Source organism: Dendronephthya gigantea, unplaced genomic scaffold (genome assembly GCF_004324835.1).
Source record: "Dendronephthya gigantea isolate DGI-Jeju-01 unplaced genomic scaffold, DenGig_1.0 000009F, whole genome shotgun sequence".
Taxonomy (NCBI): domain Eukaryota; kingdom Metazoa; phylum Cnidaria; class Anthozoa; order Malacalcyonacea; family Nephtheidae; genus Dendronephthya; species Dendronephthya gigantea.
Window position 1 is genome coordinate 3,195,469 of NW_021163019.1, and position 27,663 is coordinate 3,223,131.

At 37.7% G+C, this 27,663-nt stretch overlaps 1 protein-coding gene across 6 annotated transcripts; it reads left to right on the forward strand.

Annotated features, from left to right (window-relative positions):
- Positions 1-7,083: 7,083 nt before the first annotated feature.
- On the forward strand, positions 7,084-26,932 carry LOC114517722 (kinesin-like protein KIF26A). 6 transcript variants are annotated; one of them, XM_028537525.1, is made up of 20 exons: positions 7,084-7,219; positions 13,744-13,940; positions 17,729-18,008; positions 18,184-18,247; positions 21,489-21,912; positions 22,022-22,115; positions 22,198-22,303; positions 22,381-22,472; positions 22,552-22,625; positions 22,710-22,803; positions 22,895-22,987; positions 23,055-23,211; positions 23,325-23,490; positions 23,635-23,918; positions 24,046-25,122; positions 25,236-25,583; positions 25,650-25,867; positions 25,940-26,022; positions 26,129-26,264; positions 26,356-26,932. In XM_028537525.1, the coding sequence occupies exons 2-20, from the start codon at positions 13,761-13,763 to the stop codon at positions 26,505-26,507; spliced, it is 4,122 nt and encodes a 1,373-aa protein (XP_028393326.1). In that variant the 5' UTR covers positions 7,084-7,219; positions 13,744-13,760; the 3' UTR covers positions 26,508-26,932. The 6 variants fall into 6 exon arrangements, with proteins under 6 accessions (XP_028393326.1, XP_028393327.1, XP_028393328.1 ...); XM_028537526.1 differs by lacking the exon at positions 7,084-7,219 and adding an exon at positions 8,625-9,067; XM_028537527.1 differs by lacking the exon at positions 7,084-7,219 and adding an exon at positions 11,963-12,112.
- The last annotated feature ends 731 nt before the right edge of the window (positions 26,933-27,663 follow it).

Sequence of the window (27,663 nt, forward strand, 5' to 3'; positions counted from 1 at the left end):
ATAAAGTGAAATTATGAAAATGTTCTTCACTCAAACTTTTTCACTTAACTCGACTTAACTTACATTACCGTTAAGTTGCATTATAAAAAGTTGTAGTATTTTTTGAATACTCTCCTTACTCTGAAAGCAAGCATGTTTAAACACAGTATAAGCTTCAAAACACTATTTAAATATGTCTCTACCCCTTGTTATCATTCTGTACTAGAACAAAGCTTCCAAGATCCAACGCCCATTTTCGGATGCCACAGAACCCCGACGAATTGTTTATATTTTAAAAATATTGCAGCACTGGAACTTGGAGAAAATTAATCAATTTTATATCCATGCATATATTGCCAACAAATCAATTAATTACGAGATTAACATTAAAATTCAAGAAAAGCAATAAAGCTTTGCGCATAATACAGCATCTTTCAAAAAAAGCAGCTGTCTAGTTCATTATATTCATTAAAATCACATAACAAATTCTTCTGATGAAAAATAGCACCCAAATCTTAGCTAAAATAAAGCATGCTTGTTCCTTATCTTCTCAAAAAAAGCAAGCAAAATGGATTTCTTAGTCAAACTGCAACTAGATTGATGGCTAAGTTTTCAGGAATCCCTTCATCGGGGCTTTCCACATTGTATGTGTTTCCTGTACATTAAAAATTTCTGAACAAGAAAAACTGCTGTTTCTGCTCATATTTCCCTTAGGAGGGGATTGAAATTTGTAAATCTCGTGTTAGTTTGTTTACAATTCTTCCATTTGTGTATTTTTAAAAGAAATATTTGCAAGCAAAAGCAACTTTCAACATGATGTTGTTAACGTTTTTGTTTTCATTTTTTAAATTCAAAACAACACTCGTACTCAGTTTCCCGGAAGACACAAAAGAGACCACAGCTCACCCAAGAAAAGCATTATTCAAATTATACAAATAATTGAGTGCAATATTTATAAGTTGCAGACAAAAAGTTTTATTAATTCTATAATTAAACAAGCTAATCATGTTCTCGTGTCGACAAAGCGGCCAGGTTTTCTTTGTTTACGGCTGGCGAGACTTCAGTATAGTTTTATTCATAATTAATACTTCACAAAACACGGATGGACTGTGATCAAACACTTGCTCAACACTCTGAAGGCAATAATTGAAACGTTGAAGAACTTCATCTGAATTCTGCTGTGTTTGACAGTCAGGTAGGCAAAAAATAGCTTTATGGACAGGATTTGGTCCTTTGTAACGGTAGTACTATGACTTCTGGTGAAGCTTTTGATCATTTTGTCATGGTGAGACATCTTGTTCACTGAAACGAATCCTGTGAACATTAACTACTCTCTTTATCAAGACTTACTACAAGTAAAGGCATTAGTTTAGCCGAAAATATTTGCGGATGTTGTACCTAAAATAGACCATTACGTACAGTAAATATTTCAGTTGTAATTCTCAGACATTTGTCTGCATGTATGATGACAATCATACCTGGATATCGCCCCATACTGTACGTTTTCAATTGAAATGACTTTTATAAACAATATGTTTGTTTGTTTGGTGGGGACGGTTTGGCGTGGTATTCACAGTGTGTAGGAATAACAAAACACTTAGAAAATGTCAGAAATTCGACAGGAGTCACAGGACAGCAGCTGCTTTTGAGCTTTTCTCAAATTCTTAACTCAGTTTGAATCAGGCTCGATAATCTCCGTTTCTTTTTCGGCTACGCAGTCGATAGTGCCTGGTTTGGAACTGATGATCCCCTTTTGTCGTTTCGAGGATTGAATTTGCCAAGCCGAATAGGTCGATGTTCAGTAAACATTGCCCTCTGCTAAACCGACTAACCCGGCAAGGCAAGCGACTAGCTGCATGCATCTATACTCTCAGATAACTTGCTAGCTTTGTAAAACTACTGAACACAGTTCAGTCTAGTTGGTATTTTTTTGGAAAGTTGCGCAAAAAACGCCTAGCGCAGTAAGAATTTCCGGCCTAATCTTCTGCCTTTCTTCAAGTTGTATTCAACTCGAGCCAAACAATTCAATATCTGCAGCTCAATCCCTCCTATATCTGTATACACAAGTTGCACTTAAACAATAATTATCCGCCATAGCAATCTTATGTTGGGCAGTTCCGAAGGATAGTGAATCACTTTCAGGTTTAAAGTTCAAATCTCACATTGAAAAAAGTACAACGTTTTGAAAACTACCCAAAAACCAAACGGTTAGACGCTTTATTGCGTACCAAGGACAAAGCAAATGATATAAAATTTAAATTCTAGCGGCATTCATGCATTTTACAAATAAAAGCAGATTTTAAAAGCTGGAGTAAAGAGATTATAACATAAAACAATTGAATCACAAAAGACCATTCATTTTCGTAGGGAGTTTTTTGTATACAAATAGTTGTTTATAATTAAGTGTATTATAGGCATAACAACATATTTTGTTTGCGGTTTAATACTATTTTGACATGTGCTCTAAAAAGGTTGTGTGTTAATATACTATTCAATTTACTTCGACAATATAAACGCTGCCAAAGTTCTGTGCAATGAAAATCGCCGTAACATCTGTTATAACTAAGGTTTCCTAAAAACTTTCTCCGTGTAAACTTCTTCAGCGTTTGCCCTCAACAGGAAGTGGTAAGTTGTGGTTTTTGTTGATAAATGAACAGCGTGAATCTTTTAACCTGTTCACCGTAGGAACGTTAGAATAATCGCATTATTATATATATAGCTTATACTTCACACTTTGCTGTCATGAGTGTACAGAGTCAGAATAACATGTTATTTATATTGCGCTGTGCTAGTGAGTTGAAATTTAGTATGCTCTGTCGTATGAATTTTAAATCATCGATTAGTTGGGGCTTTCTAAGCCAAGTTATATGTTAATAGTTCTCAAATTAATATACCAGAGCGACTTAGACTATGCTTATAGTTGCCATATGCTGCTGATAACCGAATCCTGCCTGATTTTAACGCCTGAATTTTGCTTGTGTTGAATATCCATGTCAGATGAATAATGATTACCAATCTGGTTATCTCACACCCAGTTGTTATAAATGCATTCTACACATGCAATATGCGCTTGAAAAGCAAGCTTCAAATGAACAGTCATCACTCAGTGTAACTCATCGGCCTATTATAAAGAGTGCCTTGGTAGGATCGGACACATGCATGGTCACACACATACAAGGTCCATATGGAAGGATAATGAAAATTTCCAGCTCTCGAATTTTCATAATCTTATTATCCAATATTTCATCTCTTTCTTTGTCTTTCATGAGTTCGATACATAACGACGCACGCATTGAAAAATGTGCTCAAAAGACAAAGTCTCAATGACAAATGGCTTGTGTCAAGAGGCTATGCGAAGGAGGGCATGTGTGAACATTCACTGTGCACACGCGTCAAATACTTAATGGATTATACCAGCAATACATCACGAATTGTGCGTCGCGTCCTTAAATCGTTCCTCTCGAGTTTATCTGCTGGAGTAATCTCATTGTGTGCATCCTCAATTAAATCAGAAATATAAAGCCAGCTTTTGATGATAAACAGTTTTTTTCTAACCGCTGTTCTCGAAAAAGATGCATATAGATATATATATATTGGTTATCGGAAGGAAACCGCCTGTAAAGATTTAGTTTGCTTGTTTTCTACAACAGAGAAAAGATTTCCAAGTGCTAGCGTGCTGTGATATTACTCAATGTATGTATATATGGCAGTCCATGATATAAATATTGTACTGAATGATTATGTAAAATATTGTGTATTTGTATAGCTTGTGTTTGCGTAAGAACCTAACGGCTCTCTAGAGTGTAGATCCTAATTTTCCAAAGACATAAAAACAGCTGCAAGGCTTCGTTTTTTATTTTTTATCCTGGAGACTTGCGTACGATTTCACCACGCAGTTAATCCGATATGCATTGACGATAGAAATTTTAATGCCGTGATCGTAATGTTGACAAAAACAAGTACATAAGTTTCACACTCAATGGTACAGTACTCGTGCATGCTGGGAAGAAAAACGTGCGTGGCTGGACCCCTGCTATCATCTTGGCCAGAATAACTAAGTCCCAACGAGCCATTGCAAGCATTGGAGTTGATATATTATTGTGCTTTCCTCCATACAAACTTGTATCGCTTGCCACATTCCTAACTCAAACTCCTGATGAAGGAGTCTTCGTACTCAGTTGGATTGAGTTCGTGAGATCCATTTCCTTCTTGGCAAAAGTCGAGTAAACTGTTGACCAATCTGCCACTTTGAAAACAAGAAATTGTTTTTAATGGAAGATCTTCAGTGGCTGGATCAACTCCAAGTTTCCTGCATTGTGCAACCACAACAGAGTCTAGGAAACTAGATGACCCATTTGATAAACGATAACCTTTTAATATCACCGCAAAAACCGACAATCTTACAGATACTAAAAGACCAAAAGAATTCCTAAAATGTAGAGGACAAGTTTATGTTGTGGATCCAATTCCACTTCAGGAAATCCAAAAGCAACTAATGATTTTATTTAAATGGTGCCACTTCCTCCTCTTACCAAACCACCAAATGCTTTATTTTTTACTATAATGAAGTCTAGACTATTGTTAGCACGCCGAACACCTCTTTGAGCCAATGACTCCAGTTAGATTAAAAAGGAAGGAAGGTCAGTCATAGGTTAATACGACATGTCTCTTGAAAGCCATGCAATTACGACAAGGAAGCTCTGACGTCAAAACAACTATTTTAAAAGAACACAAACAACAAATCCGGCACGCAATTCGATTTGAAGTAAGCAGCGAGTCCGTTCAGTTGTGCAGCGGATTTCTACTTTGAAAGATTACTCTTTTCAAGATCTAAAGATTTAGGTGACTTTTGTGCCAAGAGCTGTCGACTAAAGCCTGATAAAGCTAATCAAAAGAGATTCACGTCTTTATTCCATCACTCAGAAGTCTTTGCGATCAATGCTTGTGTTGATATAAGCTCGTGGTAACTCCTGCACATGATCCAGAGATATTTCAGTCCATAACTCCACGGCGACGCCACTGGTGGGTGAGTTATTTTAATCTACAAGTTACGAGCTTGGTCTGTGCGCGCTGGTGCGCAATTTATGCGTGCCTCGGGCAACGCGCAACGGGTTGCGCAAATAACTTTCAACATGGTTTATAGTATACTCACTTGAGTGTATTATAGAGCAGTGTGTTTTAGAGCAAATCTTCGGTGAAATTTTATAAAACGTCTCGTCTATGAAAATTACTGGATATACGCATGGAAACTATGTTATTTATAGGGTAGATGATGTGGTTTCACGGAGTCGATAGGAATTGCCTGAAACAATATTTTAATTCTTATTGCAAACACTATCGATGAAGATAATCCTGAATGGATTTTATGCGGAAAACCCCTGCGCCTTTGTTATTGCTATTAAAGCATTTTTCGGTATATTTACCTGGGCGCGACACCACAAATATTAAAAATAAGGAAACGAATGCACCGCATTAAAACAAAATGAGACAACTTATCTGTAGAATATCCTGCTTTGCCAACATTCTCGTCAGTCGGAGATAGTGTAATTTTGTGAAAACAATTCCGGCGCGGCCGACTATATAAAGAGATAAAATTTGTGCGGTCGTATTAGAATAAATCTTGTTTTGTAGAGATTAAAACAAATATTCAGTCCTCTCGCTTTGGTATGTGAAGACTTTAAATAGATATTCACAGGAATTGAAATTGAATAAGTGAAACTTTTATTAAACTTTGCTAATAAAAACGTCGACAAATTTCAAGGTGATTTCGAAAGCAATACTTTACAAGGATGAAAATCACAGAAACGGCGCAATTTATGCAGGAATGCAGACAACAATCTGTTTATCTCGTGAAACAATATTTGTGTTATCATACATGAAGTACTACAATTACAATCATCTAAGTTTGATGAAATAGTTGAAATCCCTGAACTTATCACGCAGATAAGATAACAGCGAAGACCCGTACATTTTAAAATATGGCTTTAGATAAAGTAAATCGGCTTTACCTGCAAATTTACTGATAAAACTCGAAGGAAACATTTAGGTATATATTTAGGTAATATTTTATACCCTGAGGCTAAGTATTAGGTATGTATATTAACACGTAATGTACACCCACGAAAGGTTTTAAATACTCCTAGATTTTTATTATTCAACGTCTAGGTCAACAAATGGGTACTAAAAATGCGGAAAACAAAGTATAAGAGTGAAAGGATTTACACTCAGTTTATGTGCGTGTACGTGCGTATGAAAAACGCGTGTTGTTTGCATGGGAAGCAGCCCTGGGGAGGACAATTAAATGTAGTTTGTTCAATGCATTTAGTTTTCATATAACGACACCCGGTCATGGCACTAAAACATACCTTTGTTATCTTTCTGAGAAGGACAATGAGAGAACAGCTTGCTATCAAATTACCTTTATATAAACATGCATGAAACGTTTTCGTTTACGAGTTAGCAATATGAAATGATGCTGAGGCAAGGCGTCCTTAAAAAATCCTTTCATCTGTTTTAGTTAAAACGCGTCAAGACATACCAAAAATGCAATAAAATTTAAGGACTATATACTTTCAGTAAGAACTGACATGTTAAATTTCCGAGTATGTGCGAAAAGGCTTTAGCCAAATTTATCCTAACAGCATTAAATAAATCATTTTTCATGTCAAAATCCTTGGATAAATAGATATGATATTTGTGGGATTCCAGGAATTTGCAAGGATGTTATAGAGCCAGAGTTCTTCGACTATCTCATGTTGCTTCTTCCACAGCAAGTTAAAATTGTAATTCACCCTGTTTCTCTTGCTATCCTTAGTCGTAACGGAGATTTTCGGTTCGTTTTTTTCTGCCTGAACTGTACTTGGGTCTCGAAATCGTGCCAATTTGACTTAGGTGACCCCGAACTGAATGTTAATTATATTCGTCATTCTTTCACAATCTGTTATACAGTTATTACAGGAAATGTTCTTAACACTTTTATTGTCAGCTTACTGTAGAATTCTTTCTAATTTCTGATGTGAGGAAAGTGATTGAAGCCAGTTCTTTGATGCATTTTCATCAATGTATCTTTGGCTTTAGGGCCTGCCAAAAACCTCCTAAAATCTTGCTGTATTTTGTTTCAGAGTGATATATGCAGATGTGTTTTCTTTTGAAGTAAATTTCCTAAATACGTCATATGAATAATCGATCTGATTTTGACTGAAGTGGAAAGCTGGTCAGGAATCCGTACTTGAAGTTCAAGGTAAGGGTCTGCTGCAGCATTGTTGTAATTTGTGAAACAGAAATTGCAAATTCTCAGCCGAATAATGTAATACAGAATGGCCGAGATCAAATTGATCGATAGATTTTTAGGCATATGACCCACGACCTTACGCCCCCTTTAGCGTAGGCTGAAAAATAAATGAACAGCATAACTAACTGTAAACCTTTCATCTGACTGATAAACATACCAGGGTGACGTCAGTTACGTTGCTAAGATTCTTGTTCAGATAAAGTCGTGCATGAACATCTATTACTTCAAACAATCCAGCAGTGAAATCCAAGAAGCATATATTAATGTCAAAAACACATCTATCACTTTCCTAAGTAAAATCCCGTTCATCAATCACTATTAAAATTTATTACGTAAGAACGTAAAAATTAAGGATACACAATTAAAATTGTATTTATAACACACTCAAATTTGACCTTTATATGCAATGTTGCTGCGTTTTACTGTTATATTCTTTGTGTGAAAATATTTACTTGCAGTAAAGTTAGTTAGCCTATACCTAGAAGTCGTGTGCAATCGTTTTATAATCTACGAACACAAATCACTCGTCATGTGCATTTCTTTGAAAGAAAGCCCGTTATATTTGGACTTGTCAGTCGAAGCAAAGGGAAAGTTTATACTTCATCGTAAAGTTTGAAAGTGAAGAACGGACGTCCTCGGCTCCATTCTTCTTGTCTCCACTCGATGCCTGCGTCATGCATGTTTGTATAATTCCGGCGCCTATAATCGTTTCTCTGGATATTTTAAGTCAATTTAAGAGTCCCCTTCTTCTGCCTGTGTGACGCATTAAGGAAGAACTTAAAAATGACGTAAGAAAACATACTTTAGAGTAAGACACTTTTAAAGAAACAAGATCGTTTAGTGCAAATGATGACAACCATACAAACTTCCAGTCTATCCGGACGATAAGCACATAAATACCTACCAAAGTCCAAAGGTATATCCTAATATAAAGACAATTGAGCAATTGTAGACAAATATGTCAAGAATTTTATCGCTCTAGATCCCCTCTTTTAATCATTCTAGACTTCATTTTTATTATTTTTAACAACTCTAAGAACGCAGCAGCGGAAATTTAACAACCTTTAATTTACGTATCATTAAAAAAAACTTGCAAAGATTAAAATAGTTGCATTGTCTATTAAGTATGTTGGAATTTAATGCAGCCATGAGCCACTTCATTTTATGAAGTTGGGAAAAAACTGTCCTCTAGAAAAAACTGCAAGACGAGTGTATTGAGGAAGGGGTCTGGACGAGTTGCAGTTTGCACGGTTGCACCCACGCGACTTTCAATTCTTTCGCCAGCCTTCTTCGTATTGATGACAAATAACCATGACATGTCGATAAAGTTAGCTTTCTATCAGCGTCATCAAGCCTGACCTAAGAGCGATCTTAAACTGATACAATCGTATTGACTTTATTATCAGGAGCGAAACCAAACACCATTTGTGAATGCGCAAGGCGAAGTTTGCTCGTATGTTGCTGGTTCTAGTGCAGTGATATTCGTCTCCTTGATACAAACTGATCGCGGTTAATATCGGGATGATCTGTAAAAGGTCATGAGTAATAATAGCTATGTACTTATGAAGATTTTTGTGAAGACCTAATGTGATTTTGATTCAAATTCAGTAACATATGTGCGCTGTCTCGTGAAGGGATATCTTTACGTCTGATGTTCGAAGGACAATAAACGTATGTGGATATATAGGAAAACTTTATTCCCTGGTAACCTGAGCATTAGTTGGATTTGCGGTCTTTATCCTGAGCTCTAGGAAGATTTAGACGATTTACTGTGTGGTCTAGGAAAACGATTCAACTGTAAGTATGAATCGAGAATTTTGTCCTTGTTTATAGGTGGAGTTTTTCATACTAAACGCTGGGGTAATATCGAAACTAGTTTTACTAGCGAGGAATATACATATATAGACATGACTTGACTTGAGTTGAGTTGAGTTGGCGAGCATCCATGACAACGGTTTTCAGGGTTTTTTTCGATCAATTCTTCACCATTCGCCTCAGGCGATGTTCATACAGTCCCACTATGTTTACTGGTATATCAAGTTATATATATATCTGGAAGTCAACGTGGTAGCTTCAATATTTGATCACTCCAGTGTATTGTATTAATGTGTCCTACATGTGCGAGTCGCTGCACTTGACCGTCGTCTGTAGAAGAACGTTGACCGTCTGTAGCTAGATATCACTCCACGACACCCAATCTATATTGAGACCATTGAAGGACGAGCCATCGCGCACGCTCGCAAAATATCTATGAATAATCAGATGATAATTTACCTGCGGGGAGAATAGTCTGGAACTGATAATGTTGATTGATGTGTTTTTCTCCGTCCATTTGCCGTTGTTCATGTTGCATTTTGCATTCGTTCATTTGGTTGATAAGATAAAATGACTTGCTTTATTATGCACACAACTCGTGTGAACTTGCTAACCTGAACTTATCTTAATTAATTCGAACCAGATGGTAATTCATATTTGTATTAAAGCATTTATGTTCCCCTCCCTGTTCCACATTTGGTGTCGCTGATCTTTCATTCAAGTGTAAAGACACTTTTCACCTTCGTGCAACTTCACAGCCTCATATGGATTTAAACACTCAAAAAGGTGTTGATATTTTGTCTGAAATGTTCAATTTAAAAGGTTTATTTTTAAAAACCGTAGAAGACTTTGCCAGGGTTCCATAGTCAATACCAATCTCACTGTGTCTGCTCAGATATGCAGCCGGCTTTCTTTAGTTTTAAAGAGCTTGTTTCAAAATATCCCTGGAAATTCCTGATGTTAACAGAGAAACTAAACTCGATTGCTCAAACACATTTAGTTTCATATCAATTCATATAGGGAGTTGAGTTAATCGATTTTTCCTCCGGATAATATTTCGTACTTTGTGTCGTCATATAATAACCTCGGTCTGTTGATTTTGGCGTTGTGTATTGGGATGAATTTCCTTAAATGTCTGTTACCTTCCTTCCGTCAATTAAATAATAACAGCAATGATTTATACAACCATAATCAAGCTATTATTCAATCATCTTGAAATTGAGTGTCTCTTTCCTTGGTTAGAATTGCATGTCTCATGTTTTGCCGTGGGGCAGCTGAATCATGCCGTGTTTATAATATAGATAAAAAAGAGGTTTGTACGAATTTTATTCCAAGAAAATTTATCTTGATAATCTATCAAACATGGTTCACGCTGAATGAATTGCGAAAAGCTGTGAAAGTCATTGATTAGTGGTCTAATGGCTATAGAAGCGGACTCTATTTTCGTATTTCGAAAGATTAATGGGGAAATGCGTAATACATTTCTGAGTACCATGGTACTTACGATAATTACTCTTTGACATTGACTATATGTATTCCAGACCTTGTAAGGTTTTAAATGATGCGCATAATTTCCCCACACATGCAACCCGGAGTGCCTCCGCTAGGAGAGTTTCCCTGCCCACAGCAAATGCTGAGTTTATGACAACAGGGAACTTTAGCAGTGACTACGAGTACGAGTACGCGCCAACTGCCAAGACCAGTGGCCAGTGCTTTTGCTTACGATATTTGACGAATAAGTCGTACAGCACGGCAGCATTCAATGAATCATAATATAAACCACTGATCGCAAAAAAATATGCATGTGTGGAATATCGATTTCTCTCTTTCTAGCCGCCTGATTAATAAGACTAATTTTCGCCTTTGAATTTCTCCAATAAACTAGCAAAGTTTCACATTATGTGATATCAAAAGCGATAGACTCTAATGATCTATGTCGTCTGCGCACCTCCCCTCGGAACAATAAATCTTAATGGTATTAATGCCAATATAAAGGCGCGGATAGCTTTGAGTGTCTGTGACATTTGAGTTGCTGGAAGCCAACCAAATTACTGACTCGGTATCAAAAAACGCTTGCCAAATTCATTAATAATGCGCAAACCTCATTTGAATTCTGTGCGTTCTCGCGCGCGCCCTGCAGTATATTACCCCGTCTCCGTATTCTATCTGCGCCTTCAATGTTGTCTTAAGCACACGAAATAGCATCAAAAAAGCGTAGTTTACGATGCGAATATTAAAATGTGGCGTTGAAAATTGAGGTAATCAACACAAATTCACCCCATCGTACGATAAAGATCGGCGGACAATAGAATAATGTTCGCAAGTTTTAAATATTATATTTCTAATGTTTAGTTGTCTTTCAACACTGCCGAGTATGGCGCTTTTGTCGGAAGGGCCGCCCCGTCAGTAGCCTGTAGCCCAACTCGTTTACAGCAATACCAATACCAGCACCTTCTGTTAAATTTACTCGTAAAATATAGTTAAAAATTTGAAATTAATGTATTGGGTACTGCAGGTAGAGTGCAGTTGTCATGACATGAAATATCCTACCAATAATCGATTTTGTATTGAGAAATCAATTTGTTCCTGTTCATTTGTTTGGATTGTCCTCACCTGTTTTGGATATAGACGCAGCACAGTTTCGCATTGTTGAATTAGTAAGCGATTGACCACACTAAGTGTCCCCTTTATATGAGGTAATGTGCCTGCAGAGTTGAAAAGGATCCCCTGGCATATGTTGCGGTGATCACAGTGACGACAGCAAGCGGCGTGGCTGTTGCGTTCGTGATTGCATGACATTTCAATTGAGCGCAGTCCGTACAATCTTGTCACTTCTGGTATCCAAAACAAAAGGAATGTGTCGAAAAATCGGAGAAAAATTACTTGTGTTTTGGTTCGATTTTATAATTTGAAGATGTTGTGGTGTTTGTGAAGTTTTATTGGATTTTTTACGCTGGTGTCAGCCACAATCAAAGACGCACGCAGGCAGTGTAAACTCAAGTGCGGCGTATGTTAATCGTATAGTCGGTGAGTCGACATCTGTAGACAATGTTCTTTTAAAATAGGGAGATTCCTGCTGCACAGAGTTGAACGCATTACGTATTATACGCCGTAGAATTGAATTATATATCTGAAACGTCGCAATAAAGACGAATGTCTGTGTAGGCGTTTATTTTGATATTTATATCAATAACCACGATTTATTTTCTGGCAGTCGTATTGTAGTATGACTTACATCGGAGGCTTGCTTCATTGTGAGCTACTCTATTTTATAATATTTTTGCTATTTTATTGTTGCATTTGTTTATTTAAAGCACACGAGTGCTTTATAGCATATTGTAAAAAACCGCAAGGTTTTTATGTCGCCACATCGTATTTGCAAATTGGGTTATCTCCATCACACAAACACTTAATCTCTCACTTTATTTATTATCTAATTTACAAATATAGCATACTCGAGTGTTTTATTATTTGCCGTATAAAAATTCTGTTCAAATACAAAAATAGGATTTCGTATATGATGATTACAATGCGATACAGCCTCGCTATCACGCAGTTGCGCATATCATGCAAAACGCTGTCCTAACAGATGTCAAGTATTTCTGGTTCATTCATCGTATGCAAAGAATCTTTGATATCCCTATTATGAATACCTACACGTTCTGTTGCGTGTCTGTTTGTCACGATCGTTAATTTATTAACATGATATGCGTTCTCGGGTATTAATGCATGCATGTTGCTTGCAAACATCTTTTCTGACCCCCACTAGCACGAGCGAGTTATGACAAACGTATTCAGTAATAATGTATCCAAACAGTAATAATGCTGCATGCGTTTCATCGTTCTATTTTTATGCGTGAGCAGGAAACGTGCAAAATGCCTGTTTAAAATGATTCATGACGTATAGGGAAATTAAAAACGTATGTTTTTGAAAACGTTTTTGATCTAACAGGGCGTTGACATTGGGTGTAAAGGATATTGCGGTTTTTTGGCATAAAAAATAAGACTTAGACTTGGTTGATGAGAACATCCGAGAGTCGTGTTTGTTTAAATAATCTGAGCTAAGTTTTAGAAAATGCACATTTCATAGGTTTTAGGCAAAGATAATGATAGTGGAATGTGAGTGAAAATAAATGGGCTCCGCAATGCGCTCCACGTGCATTCTTGCAAAGCAAAGCTCTTTCATTCGAATGTCTTCATTAAGTAAAATTAAGGAAATGCCATTTTGCTGGGGTCAACGAACAACACATGTCAGACCTCCGAGAACTGTTACAAATTGCAGAAATAAACTAAACCACTAGGGTCATTGGGGTGAGAGAGGGAACATGAAAGACACATCGTTTAATTCTATGGCTGTTAATCAACAGCATCAAATCGGCTTTTGGTAAAAAAAAACTTAAAGGAGTTGTCTACGGCGGAGAAGCTGTCAAACTGCTGCTCCGTCTCCTCTGCAAGCACGCAGGAATACCGAAAACAGTCGCAGGAGCATTCACTTTCAGAGATACGTGGCTTTGGTTAATCCGCGTAAATACAGTATTTTGTTCTGTTAGTTTCATGCTAAGGCTCTTCTGTTTATCGTGCTAATAAAGTCACAGACGACCCTAGCCTTATGCATGTGACTTTATAATATTAACTGTCATTCTCCATCTTTTTATCAGGAGGTAGTTACGATCAAATGGCAACGCAAAACAAGGAATCGTTTCTTGCGGATGTTGTGAACGAGGAAGCAGCCTTCCAGCCGGGAGTCTGGTGCGAGAAATGTAACAAACGTCTGGTTGAGCTGAAGAGACAGACATTAAAACTCATTTTGCCTGAATTAAACAACGTCATACAATATGAAGGCAGTCTACACAGGGTGAGTTCAAACAATTGGATATTTCATAAAACATTCTGTGATCCTCGAGTGAGTCATTTTTCAAAGCAAACCGGCAGCGTACGACAATCTTACATTCATGTCTCGTGTATGTATATTTTACATATAAAGATCAGGTGCGTCAGATGGCTTAAGCGTTTCGCATCACATGTAGCTAAAACGCTGCGACATTTCATAATTGAAAATGCTGCAGGTTCAAACGAATTTCAAATGTAACCAGCATGAAATATTTAACTTTAATTTATTTTACAAAAATTGCACAATACGAGGATTTATTAACAGGCGTGACTTCAATATCGTCAATTTTGGCAGCTTTTATGCACGTTTATAGCCTATTGTACGCAGGACAATGCATGAAGAGAACTAATTTCATCCCGAGTCAAGATGGCTGGACCACATCAGACGCGTTAATGAAGACTTAATAGATCATTTACTTTGCGTTGTAAAGGTCTAATTTATATTTTGGCAACGCTTTGAAACGTTCGTTTAACGAATAACCTTGAGTTTTTAGTTTTTGCGCGTGGAAATTAGCAATCCTCAAGTAATTGGCCTAAATGAGAAATATATCAAACAGTTTGCACTGAAATAATAAATGTTTCAACTAGACAATGAAGATCGTTTAGGATATATTAACGACAGATGTTTGCTGTGAATTCGTAGATGTAATCTTATGTGATCTGTTATATATTGCTCAAAATTATTGGGGTGTCTTTCATGTCTGTTTTCATGGGACAGCGGTTTCTTCATGCAGAACTGAAGTGGAAATCATGCAACAGGGCTATTTCGTGATTATAGACAATAATTACCTTTATCAATCTCTTTGTTTCGTGATCAATGTAAAAAACGTAAAACACAAAGGTGTTTATGTCGCTGCCAAAGTCATTCAAGTTGACACTGAATGCAGAACACGTAAAGTGTGTGTCGGTAATATTTCATGAGAGGACTGATTTCGTGTTTTCGGTAAAAAGTTCCAACGGTTGCGGTAACAAATAAATAAACTGTGGTTTATCGGTTCGTTTTCTTCATTTTAAACTGCTGGAGTGATTATCAGAGCCTCATTCCTTGTTACTAGAAAGCAATGTATAAAATAATGCCGCCGGCGAAAGTTCTTGAAAATTTGAACGTTTTTTGCTCTGCGGAAGAAATGCATTCACAATGACAATGTGTGAAATTTCTGGGAGGACTATTTACAGATCATATGCGAGTTTTCTGACCTCACGTTTATATATATACAATGTTTATGGTTTTTCGGCACATGAAGAGCTAAAGTTCTCATTAAACGCCTTTAAATTTAATACATTTGGCGTCAGGCTAACTGAACACTCCGCCGATATTGAAAACAACAATCGCATGCACAGGTCAGGCCATATTGCATGTGCAAAGCATTTGTAGCAAATACAAATTTTTCTATGACCTTTGTTGAATGTGATTAGCAAGATCATGCGGCTTTCGACAACAATGTAACTCTGCTGGAGATGCAATGCACAAAGCTTTCTCTAAAGCTTACAATTCAGTATGAACTAAATACTGGCCGTTAAATGGCCACAGATCCTGGGGAAAAAGGCTCATCCAAGCTCTTAGACGCTCTCTTCCTACACAAACCTACACCCATGAAACGTAAGCGGGGTTACATCACGTTTAATGATTCGACGAATGATTTGTTTCAAAATCCAAACCACGACAAAGCATCACATCTTATCGGAGAAGTTAATCGATGTAATATCGATTCCGTGGAGTCAGTCAATAATGAGGTACTCTATCTTATTGCTTGTGTATTTTACTAATTTGTTTGCGACAAAGAAAATTACGGCCTTTTTCGTTTTGAGTATAGAAAATTGCCTCACATATTCTATTCCAATTTCTGGTGCCGTGATAGTGGATCTCCTTTTGGATCGTTTTATTGCAGATAAAATATTAGTTCCACGTAATGGACTAATGTTTTACTTCCTTACAAAATATCTAGAACATTGATGCCGAATCTGTTATCGATCAAGTAGCTTTGAATATTGTGAGCTGATATATAAAAAAACACATCTGATTGCGAATGTAATCTTGATATTTCGGCATTGATGCTATCATCAAAATATAGAACTAATAGAAGTGATTTGTCGGATAAACCACACAATAGTCACGAAAGGAAGGCATTTAGAGAATGACCTTCTTTAAAACACTAGGCGTTACCAAATGAGGTGATTCAGATCAAGATAAGATAGTATTGTGTGCCTATACTGCAATACCAAGATCACGTATAAAAGTTTTAGTTTATGTGGTGTATAGGCTGTTAACTCTAGTGAATGGTCGTTTACGATGGACTGCAAGGATATATAGTAATTTATCCTTCCCTGTAACGCGCATGATTGTATATGAGATTATCACCAAAATGCGAGACAGCAAATGTACCCTTGAAGCACTTAAGGAACTAGATCTCTTAGTGGGGGCCAGTTGACAACTTGGCTAATATCAGTTACTCTTTGCATGCATTCATGCAGGGTTGTATTAAATACAGTCATTTAATCTATTCCTTAGTTTTACATATTTGGGTATAGGTCGATAAAAATATCTAAAATTCCATGCAATTTTGTTAATGTTATCTTCAACAAAGATTTCATCGCCAGAATTTTAATGATGTCGCAAAGTTGTATTTTATAAGCCACACCACTGATTGAATTTTTTACTCATTTCTGGGGGGAATTGGAGGTAATACTGTAGAGTTTGCATCGAACGTTTTTAGAACATGTCACGAATCTCTGTCAACGAGATCTTATTCTTCCTATCAGTCAGCAGTTTTAAGATTTTTCGAAAGCAATTACGGAAAGCATATCGTGTATCGTCTTTATGTGATGTTTCAAGAACCTCCAGATTTTGTTAGAAAGTAACAATGTTCGGGTTGATCAATAAAAGGTCGTATAGATTGTGACTTAGGCCTGGGGTGAAAAGGAGACCGCTGTAGTTACATGTTTTGGAGCGGTAAAGTAAAGAGAAGGCAGCACAACGGGGAAATAAAGAACTCTGGATTTCTGGGGAGTTCTGTGTCTCCACAGGCCTGAATGCACAAATGTTCTTTTTCATAAAGATAAGGCATGATAGATCAAGCTGGAAACATGCTTCACTTCCCCGTCTAAAATATCTGCCGGTGAAAACCAGCCTTGGAAATAATGCATCCAACATTAAAATTCTTCCATTCTCTTTCAAAAAAGCCTGCCAATGAGAACCAGGTCTGTAAAAGGATGGATTTAATGTTGGTTCCCATTGTGTTGAGGCTGGATTTGCAGGCGACGGAAGCTCTTTGTTCATAGCTCATTGTGAACGAGATTTCCTGATTGTTTCACCTGGTGTTAGCCATCACGACAGTGCTTTGTGAATCAATGTAGGATGCTGGCTTCCCTTAGTAACCAAAATACGTGGTCGCTCGTACACGATAGATTGTAGTTTAATTTTTAGTTTTATGAATAAAAATCCTCCTAAGGTCACTCTTATTTCCTCAGGTTTATAAGAACTTCCTTAGTTTGGTAAAATTATAGCATAATCATTAATTTCAGAAACCATAAAAAAAACTACGCTCAACCGTTGTGACATCCTGCTGTACTTGCTATTACAAGCATCTCAATGTTTTATATAATTTCAAATATTTCGTGCAAAATTAAGATGATTAATGACTCTTGGTAATCCTTTTTTTTGAATCGATTGGTGAAGAAAAAATTATATACAACATGCAGAAATGTTGACAAAGAGGACCATTCTCAAATGGTTTCAATCATTTGGGTTTCTAGGGTTCAAAACTTGCCACTCGAATATTCGACCAGTTACGTGTTCCAGATACCGAGCTGAAATCCTGGAGGGATAACCGCTGTGATATTTGTTCGGCCAACGTGGCTCAGCTCAAGAACGAAGCGCTGAGTATGGTTCAAACATTGGAAGATTCGCGCTTATTGGCCGCTCACATTCCTAGACTCTCCACGTCACCGACAGAAGAGCAGAAACCGCTGATGGCAAATACCGCTGTTGCAGAAAACTTGTACAATCATTCTGTAAACTTTCCACCAAGATATGGTATAAAACTCTTGTGTTCTAAAGATAGTTTATCCTATAAAAATGACACAAAATATGACAGATAAATAATGATAGAGCCCTGTGTTCATATTTCTTTCATCTCCAAAAATAAACATATTTTAAACTCAAGATAGACTCGTACCAATGATGTTTACCAATGTTCTCTTGTTGCTAGGTTACATGGCGTATGGTCACGATCCCAGGCCAGAACAGCAACTCTCATCATCTGTTTTTGCAAGGTACGTCGAAATTAGTGTCTTTAAATTTTATCCCTTACTTTCTCTTTTAAACCTGTTCTATCCTCCTTTCCATCCTTCCTTATCCTTTCTATCTCCTTTCCATCCTTCCGAGCACATGAAGGACTACAAAAAGGCCCGCGCTTTCCAAGTGTTGTTTTTTTCAGAGAGATAATGCCGTTTTAAACATAATAGCAGAATGTATGAATAGTTAATCGACATATTGAGCTTCAATATCACGCGCAGATGCATTACTTATCATGATCAAGACACGTTTATCACACAATATTATTCAGTAATAATCATGTTGGGTAAATTTCTATTGCTATCTTATACATGCAATTTCTGAGCCGACTTTGAAGAAACTCCAGACGTTCGACAGCTGACATATTAATATTATGATTTCATATAAAGTTTGTTTGAACATGACTGGGTTATGACAGGAAATTTGAACACGGCCTGTATACAACACCATTTGCTGATTGCGTATTTTGAACGTCAGATTATGTCAAAGCAAATATACGTCATTAAAATGAATAGCTTCTCAATAGACAAGCGAGAACCGTCCATTTGCGATTGTCCTCTCAGAGGCTGCGATTAAACTAAAAGGTTTTAGCTAAGATAATCCTGTTTATAAGACGGAAAATCGTGAGGAAAACAATGAGTGCAATGACAAGCCTACATCAACTGAATTCGAACGAAAGTTTATTGGAAATGGATAAAAGCTTTACAGAATTAAGCAACGCGTTTATTTTGCTTTTGCGTCGACAGAACGAAGAGAAAAGGTGAGATTGATGATCGAATATTTTCTTCTAAAAAGCTAATAGGTTTTTTTGCGGCGTGAATAACAAGTTTGTGAAATCCGGTTTATAGGTTTTAATTATTCACGCCTTGCTAGAAGATTTAAATATGAAAGTAAATCAAAACGTGCAAATCAGTTTTAATAGGGAAAAGGTTTCTTCTGGGAGTCCCAGACTCAGATGAGAATAAAAAGCACGTAAAATTCTAACAAATGTAGCTTAATGATTCAGGATTAGCTTTCTTTATGGATGTAGTAGATTTATATCAGTCTTATGTTTTTATGTGAAAGCTGTTTCCAATATACTTTTATCTTATACTGCCTTCATTTAGTATTGTACTTTTGATCAAAAGATATTAATAGCTGTATGATGCATATTTAAATAGAAATCTTATTAAATTTGAAGTTCTAGTCCAGACGGCGGTGACATTTACTCATCGTCGGAAAAGCGAAAGTTTATTGCAGATTTGTTGATATAAAGCGTGGAGCTTGAGGGAATATATTTTGTGTCATGTCATATTGCTTACCCACATCAATCTTTGATGTTTGTGGAGCCTGGGATGAGTAATGAAAAACACTAGGAAATCGGTCTTGACTCAAATGATCTCGCATACACGGGCTCATTCAATCGACCGCGTCGTGGGAATTAGGTCCAAAATCATCAGCTGATTCATTGAGGAGCTTCATCTGTTCGTATGGTCTGTTGACCGGATGATATGATATCATTTCTATTCATAAATTTAGAAAGGCTATCACTAGCTGGCAAAAGATCAAATAAGAATTCGATCCGTATGCAATTACTGAGTATAATGTGAATATTTCTCATGCTGCAGATACACTGTGTTGTCACAATTAAGGTTACAACATGTAGCCATTAAAGATTTGTATGGTAAAAATCCACACAAACGAATGTATTCAAAAAGTGGCTGCCAATGTATCTACGTTCGTTGATCTTTTGACGAAAAGTACTGCGTCTACAATCTGTAGTTTCATTTGGAGCGTTAATCAAATTGAAAAGATTATTTTGACGAAATAAATTTCTGTGTTAGTATACTTATTTGAGTTAATAAATTAATTCACAGCGGGATTTTCTCCTCTGAAGAAAAATTATCATCCGTGATTAGTAGTTTTTTCATTTTCCGATGAATAACAATTACACATACTGTTTCTGTTTTGTGCGAGCTTTGAAATTCTCATTCATACTGTGGCAATAGTTATAACCGTGGCGAAATGTTCATCCGGAGAATGCAATTTAATCTTCCCCTGTTTTCTATCAACAAAATTTGTGAATTCCTTTTATAAGACTTATATATATAAGAAAATTGTTTTAAAAAGCAAGGTGCATTTCATTGCGTTTTAAAAGTCTTGCACCCATTTTTCTGAGGTGGGAAGCTTAGATAGAACAGAGTAAAGATTGGCAAGAGTTGTGTAGTTGAAGAAATGATCGACTTAATCCCGTGATCAAAAAAGAGATGGAGGGAGGGTGCACCAAAGACTCCTGATGACATTTCTGACAACAAGTTTACATTTATTAAGTTGTGAAAACAACATGATATTAAGCCTCCCCGGTCACCCTATTCATCATCTAATTCAAAATACAAATACAGTTCTACTCCACTTGCTACACTCAGTTTCCAGGCTTAAAACAATATAGAATAAAATCTGTTGCGGATTAGTCGACTTTTGTGTTTGTACAAATTACAAGACGGCGTTGAAACATCACAGCATCCCAAAAACTACAAGTAAAATTAATCGAACCCAAAACATTTCACAGATACCAAAGAATCTCTGTTATTTATGGAAAAATGAGAGATTTTGCCTTTAGGAAATCTTTTACGGTACTTATCCAAAGATTACATGGCCATATTTGAATTTTTTCCTGATTTATTTACAAACGATTTAAGAATTGTTTGCATAAAATTCGTTTGTACTTCGAGGGAGGTTTCATAAATATGACATCCTCACACATGCAAGAATCATCATGAATTTCAACTAACGTTTGAGAAACGTTTGAGAAACGTTTAGTGGTCTTACGATAAAGTGATAAACTGTGTAGGACCGGCGAAGAATCTCGCTGTTTCGTAAAGGTATATATGCGAAGATACTGACTGATAGGCATGCGCATTTAATATAGTTTATTATGGATTGAAATCTGACATGTTCCTTTAAGTGACATGTTTCTTCAAGCCATTGCAGTTATTGTTTGCATGGCATGGCTTATAGTTCTTAGCATGTCATGTATCTCAGAATGGTTTCACCGCCGCGATATTATCCCAGGCGCTATAGTTCTTTCTGTTTGACAACATTTTCAACACTCGTTACATGCTTTCCCTGTTCACTCGAGAAAAACCCAGCCTTAATTCTGACTTTCTAAAGTATTTATATTAGTTACTGGCTTGGAGCCATGGAGCAGTCTGTATTGAGTCGAATTTTCTATCATTGCAGGGCGGCATACAAGTTACGAAAGAAGCAAAAACGTAGTGCTGAACCCAGATCTCCCACCAAGCTAGAAATGAACGCGCCAATGACTAGTTTATTAAACAGTGGAAATTGTTCACCAGAGCCCAGTCTTTTTCCAAGCAATTTCAGCAACGCAGTACGGCGTTACCCCCCGCCCACTCCGCCTGGACTTATTAAAGGACTAGCAAAACGGAAAAGCACAGGGGGGAAAGTCAAAGTGTTGCTAAGGATCAGTCCAAGTTTCCCAGGAGAGACAAGTTCGTTCTTGAAAGTCGATCAGAAGAAGAAGCAAGTGACATTGTACGATCCTACCGCCATAAGTCACGTCTCACAGAAATACAAACGAATGGGCGTGGCTGCCCCCAAAATGTTTGTGTTCGACTCAATTTTTGAACCTGACTCTTCCCAGGTAAGATACACCGCGTTAGAGCTCGTATATTTGTCCTTCGATAAAATCCTAGAAGTGTACAGTTTTCACCCACTCTAATATTTTCCCAATTAAATCTTCTCAATCCTAGGCTGAAATTTGTAGCACAGCGCTAACAGACGTTTTGCAAGCGGTAGTCAATGGATCGGACGGTTGTGTTTTTGCCTATGGACACTCTGGGCTGGGTACGTTAAAAAAGCTTCGTAATCTTTAGTTTCGTCATCATCATCATGGAGACTGATATATAACAATTTACTTTGATTACAGGAAAGACTTTCTCAATGGTTGGCCGAGATGAAAACGTTCATAGTTTAGGAATAGCCGCCTGTTCCATTGCATGGCTCTTCAGACTAATCGATGAGAAAAGGGAAAAGTGAGTGGTCTATCAATTTATGGCTAATTAGGTGTGATAATGGATAATGGTGGATAACTAATATTCTTTCATCTCAGGACTGGTGCACGGTTCTCTATCCGGGTGTCCGCTGTGGAAGTCGTCGGACGTTCCGAGAATCTTAAGGATCTCCTTCAAGATCAATCAAAAGGTAATTTATCTTAAGGAATTATCGAATTTATACAGCGGGATCCCCAGTTAACACCGGAAAATTAATTCTAATCCCACAGCTGACAGCAACGATACAACAAATGGAACTAAACCAAGTGTCTATCTTTACGATGATCCTGTTTCCGGACCCCAGGTGAGGAGACAAAGATCTTTACACAACACTTCACAGCCAAACTAGTAACTTTGCCATAATGCGGTTTCCTTCCTGTATTCGCAGCTTCTAAACCACAGCGAATTAAGAGCGTCGACACCTGAAAAAGCAGCTTTCTACCTGGATGCTGCCTTGGCTGCCAGAACTATCCCAAACAACGGTACGCTTCTTCAACGGTTGTGATATGTGCATTCGACTATCGAAATATTTGTCCAGTTATTATAATATCTTCAATGTTTAATATTTCTCAGAGAAAGACACAGAAGAGACTCTCAACTCTCATATGTTTTTCACTATTCACGTTTACCAGTCGAGAGTCGATAAAATTGCTGGGAAAATGGGAGGTGAGATTTAAAAAATATATTTCAAAAACGTCTCACGCATGCTATTAAAGGATTTATTTTTTTCTAGTTCACGGCGGAAGGTCACGCCTTCACTTAATCGACTTGGCAAGTTGTGAGAGATATAACTCGTCTAAAAAAGAGATTAGCTGTTGTTCGATGTCTTTGAATGGTTTGGGGAATGTCATCATTGCTCTAATTAACGGAGCGAAGCATGTACCGCATAAGTAAGTGGAAATTTTGAGCATGTAATGGTCAAGTGCATCTCAATTAAAGTGTAGCCTGAGAAATTATTTCTGCAAATCTAATATGAGTATTGTTTGGTCTTCTTTGTCTCCAGGGACAGCACCTTGACTAGACTTCTTAGAGAATCACTGGGAAGCACCACATGCCGTGCAACAATGGTTGGGCATATCTCACCGTCCATACCATTTTACACTGAATCACTTGCCTGCGTCCAGTTTGCAGCAAGAATTCATCGCTTGCGAAGGAAGAAAGGAGGAAAGGTGCGACAGATTGATTTAAATAACTGTTTGAAAAACTACCCGTGAAATAGAGTAATGATTTCAGACACCCAACGATGATGATAAAACTTTTGGAAAATGTTTTTCATACAGTCCAGTCAGGAAATATTTTCTGTATTATCTCAGGGTTCAAGCACCAGTTCCTCTGGAGGAGAAAGCTCTTGCGATGAAATGAGAATGAGAAAGCCAAGGATCCGTACCAGTGCTCTGACGGAACCTCTTCGTGAAGAGTCCAACAATATGTCCGAGGATTATACTTCGAGTACTGGAGAAGAGTCGTGTGATACGGTAATATATTGTGGTCCAGATGGAGAGATCAGTGACCGAGATCTCACGGACAACGAGGGACCTTCGCATATGAATAAGGTCACCGTTGGACCCAAGGGAATTGAAGTGGATGCCAACCTAAGGTAAGGAACTTTAGGTCTTCGACGTAGAAAGTTCCTTAGAAAGGTAGATAAGTAGGAAGGTGTGGAGCTTTTACAAACCCAGTCGCAAAGCCAAGAGGAAAGAAAACACTCTGTGATATCTGTTTAGGTCTAAATTAAATACCATTGAGGAGAAATCTCCCGAAGGAAGTCGATGTCCTAGCATGGAACTGGAGTATGATTTGAGTGAAGAGTTCAAGGGCAATATAGAAAAAGTCCCAGAGAAAGGTTCAGTTGAAAATCTAACATTGAAGAAGAAGAAGAAGAAAGCTAATAGCGAGAACTGTGAATTCTGGGAAGACCCCTTGTCGAAGGTTGGTCGTGTGCGCACACCCGAGCCTGTTGAAGAGCCATTACTTGACGTTGCTGAGCAGGAGACAGTGTGTACCGTGGGTTCAGATGCTGAACCCGACGGAACAGAATGTGACGTAAATACGACGATTACCGGATTTATTCCGATCACAGATACTTTGGAAAATGATTCCAGTAATGACGTCATCGAAGAGGAACTTAGCCACTCACCGGCACTTGATACCCCTCTAAGTACATTCTATCATATCGTACCAGTCTCTGACTCTGACGAAAAAGAGAAGGCAATTGAGAAGAGCGTGGACCGTCATCAGCATCACAGCCCTAAGACCACGCCCAATTCACCTCCAAGCCCAACTAGCAAAGAAGTACGGTCGATTTTAGAGAATTATGTTGTTGATCAAATGCTTATAAAAAACTCTCACCAACAACCAAACCAGAGCCACTTTGATACGACGGACGAAGCTTCTGAGGGCCTGGTACCGCCTTTAACACCTCAGAAGACCTGCGTGGCTGGTACTGCCCAGATAAGCGCGACCTCACCAAAGCGTATGAAACGGAGTCGTCCACGCAGTAAAGAAGCGACGTCATCAAACAGGAAGTGCCTGAGCGACGCTGGAGATAATCGAAGTGACACGCGCAGCGAAGACTCATATGGGAGTACCAAGACTGATCCATTGCATTACGTTAAAACACCACGTCGAGGAGTTAAACCATGTCATGCCAGCAGCTCCGGGTCTTTACCTAGAGAGTATAAGGTGATCATTAGGGATAAGACGGCATGTGTGCATTATGTGGGGTGTGAAATGGATAATGGTGGTGGTGATAATAATGGCGCGCGAGGAAGTCCTTGCAAGACGGCTACAGTACAGTTGAGGTAATGTTGTTTATGTTAGTACATTCCATAATCCATAGGCGCATTGTTGGTGGCTGCCTTGACGGGATAATCATCTTACAGAGCAAGTAATTTACCCACATGTATTCTCCTAGGTATTGTGGCTCAGAGCAGGATAACGAAAATGAAAACACAGATTTGGTTTCGTCACCCAAGAGTCCAGATTCACAACGTAAAGCAACGCCTCTGACAATAACCAGTCGTGCAAGTTTTGCGTTTAACCAATCAACGCTTAAGAAACCGAAGATTGATAATGAGCCAATCAAAACTGGAGAGCCTTACGGACCACATGAGGTCATGTCCAGGAACAGCAAAGAGAAGTTGTGTGCAAAATCGGAGGGCGAAGTAGATATCCACCCTGAAATGAACTCGGATGCTCCTAGACGCAAGGGTGTTTGTTTGAATGTACCTGTGAGACAACGATCTAAATTCAAAGCTTCAAGGTTGGTCATACATAAAACAATAGTGTTGAAATGTTTCAATGTCATTTCAACTCTCTTTTCTTGCAGGATAAGAGACAGTGGTCAAGGATACAGTAGTGGTATTGCCAGTGATGGTAGTATCACAGATTCACCGTCGTCTAAATCACCAGCGAGACGAAGAAGAAGACTCGGTTCAGAGGTCAGCAGTAGTGGCTACGAAAGTATGCGCGATGGAACAACGAGTCACGTGTCTGGAAGTGACAGTGCGGATGAGAAGGGAGTACTTGTGGATAGATCCAACTCAGGTAATATTTCGTTATTTGCTACATTTCAATATCGTGACTTTGACTTTAAATGTGGTGTGGAACTCCGTTTAGGAAACCAGCGTGCTACTTCGGGTAGAGAAAATAACTCTGGTGATTTTGAGCGTTTACGGTTGCGAGGAATTGATGAAATGAAGGTACGTACAACAACAATTAATTCATCTTTTCCTTCGTTCTAGAGGACAGTTTTGAGAGGTTTGTCTTTTATATATAAATATTGCTCAACTTCTTTTATTCCTGTAGGAAACACCTAGCTCACTTCTGGATATTCATAAATGGAGAGTTATTAAGTTACGAACAAAACAAGTTGAGCTAAAACGAGAATTAGATCAAGCCAAAAGCAGGTTACTTCTGGACGGCACAAGATGGAGCTTTTATCGTAAGTTCGCTTTTGAGGTCTTTTTGCACCACAAACTTTATTTAGTAAGACAAATTATTTCAACTAATTCCCACTGTCCTTTTATCCCTAGTTGAATCCGCAAACATGGATCCGGAAGATTCAAATTTGGTTCAAGTACTTGAAAAAGAGAATAAACGTTTGGAAAAAAGAATCAAAGTTTGTAAATCTCGAATTATGCTGGTGACATCGTTTGACATCTTGCCTCAAAGAAGTAAACTCTAATTAAAAACAAAATGTAAATTATTCGATTGTAGATAAAAAGTAGTTTTATTTTATAAAAAAAATACTAAAAAGGGTCTCTTCAAGGTGACTAATGTAATTAATGTGGAAAAATAGGTAATGGATGTAAAGAATATTCTATAAGGATAGTATATATTTCTGAATTTTAGAAATCATTGATGCAAAGTAAATGGAGGGTTAGATAATTTATATATAACTGGAGATAATTTTTTGTAAATGAGCCGGTTTAGACTTCACAATGATAAAGAATCCTAGCTATTATTGATATTAAAATCTTAAAATCCATCCAGAGTTCTATCAAAACAACAAAAAATCATAACACGGTAAATTTAACGGGAACACGGTAAACGGTAAAACGTTTAAATTCAGTAGTCGCATTGATTATACTATTCTCTTGCTAAAAACACTAAAAAAACGTTTAGGGATTTAAACCTTGTAATTTCCAAGTGTATGTCTTAATAGTCATTTTCGTGCATTTCCTTTTCAGGAACCTCCTCCCGAGACCAGGGAAAGCTTAAATACGTTAAATTTATCTTCGCTCTCAGGGCTAGCCACTGTAGCTGATTCGTCTATGACGCTAGGCTTGTGGCGATGCATACTCTGTTTCTCACTGAGACGTAACGGTTAGGTGCACATACATCATGGTCTGGGGGCCGTAGTGCATCTCCCCCTTAGACGGCCGTTAAGATGTGAGTTATGGGGGGGAGTTCTTCCTATAGCAACCGCCTTGCACCTTTCGTAGTTGTAACTATGCTGAATATTGCAGCCGGTTGTATAACCAGGTTAGATTGTGGCATAGGCTGGTTGATCTCTTTTTTACATTCTTTCCAATTTTTTTCGGCACTCTTTCTAAATTTTTGTTTTACATACAAAAAAATACTGTTATTAAACATATATGGGACGGATATGGTTCGCAAAAAAAAATTTATATCGACTAAAAACCACCTTATTTAACCCCTGAATACTCTCCCCAGTCTCTCCAAGGCTCAGTCTCTGATTAAACAATAGGAGACATTCAGACAATCAAGTCTGCATTCTCGTTAGTGCCTTCAGACCGAGAACTGTCGCGTTTACACTTTATAGACAGTCCGTTATACAAGTTTTCCGGCGAACTCGACCATGGTCGTATTCGTCGTTT

Excerpts from the sequence above, each read along its gene's own strand:
- LOC114517722 (XM_028537525.1), top strand. The coding sequence starts at position 13,761 with ATGGCAACGCAAAACAAGGAATCGTTTCTTGCGGATGTTGTGAACGAG. Across the intron at positions 22,626-22,709 it reads ATCCTGTTTCCGGACCCCAG|CTTCTAAACCACAGCGAATT; the intron begins GTGAGGAGACAA and ends CTGTATTCGCAG. Across the intron at positions 23,212-23,324 it reads GCGAAGCATGTACCGCATAA|GGACAGCACCTTGACTAGAC; the intron begins GTAAGTGGAAAT and ends CTTTGTCTCCAG.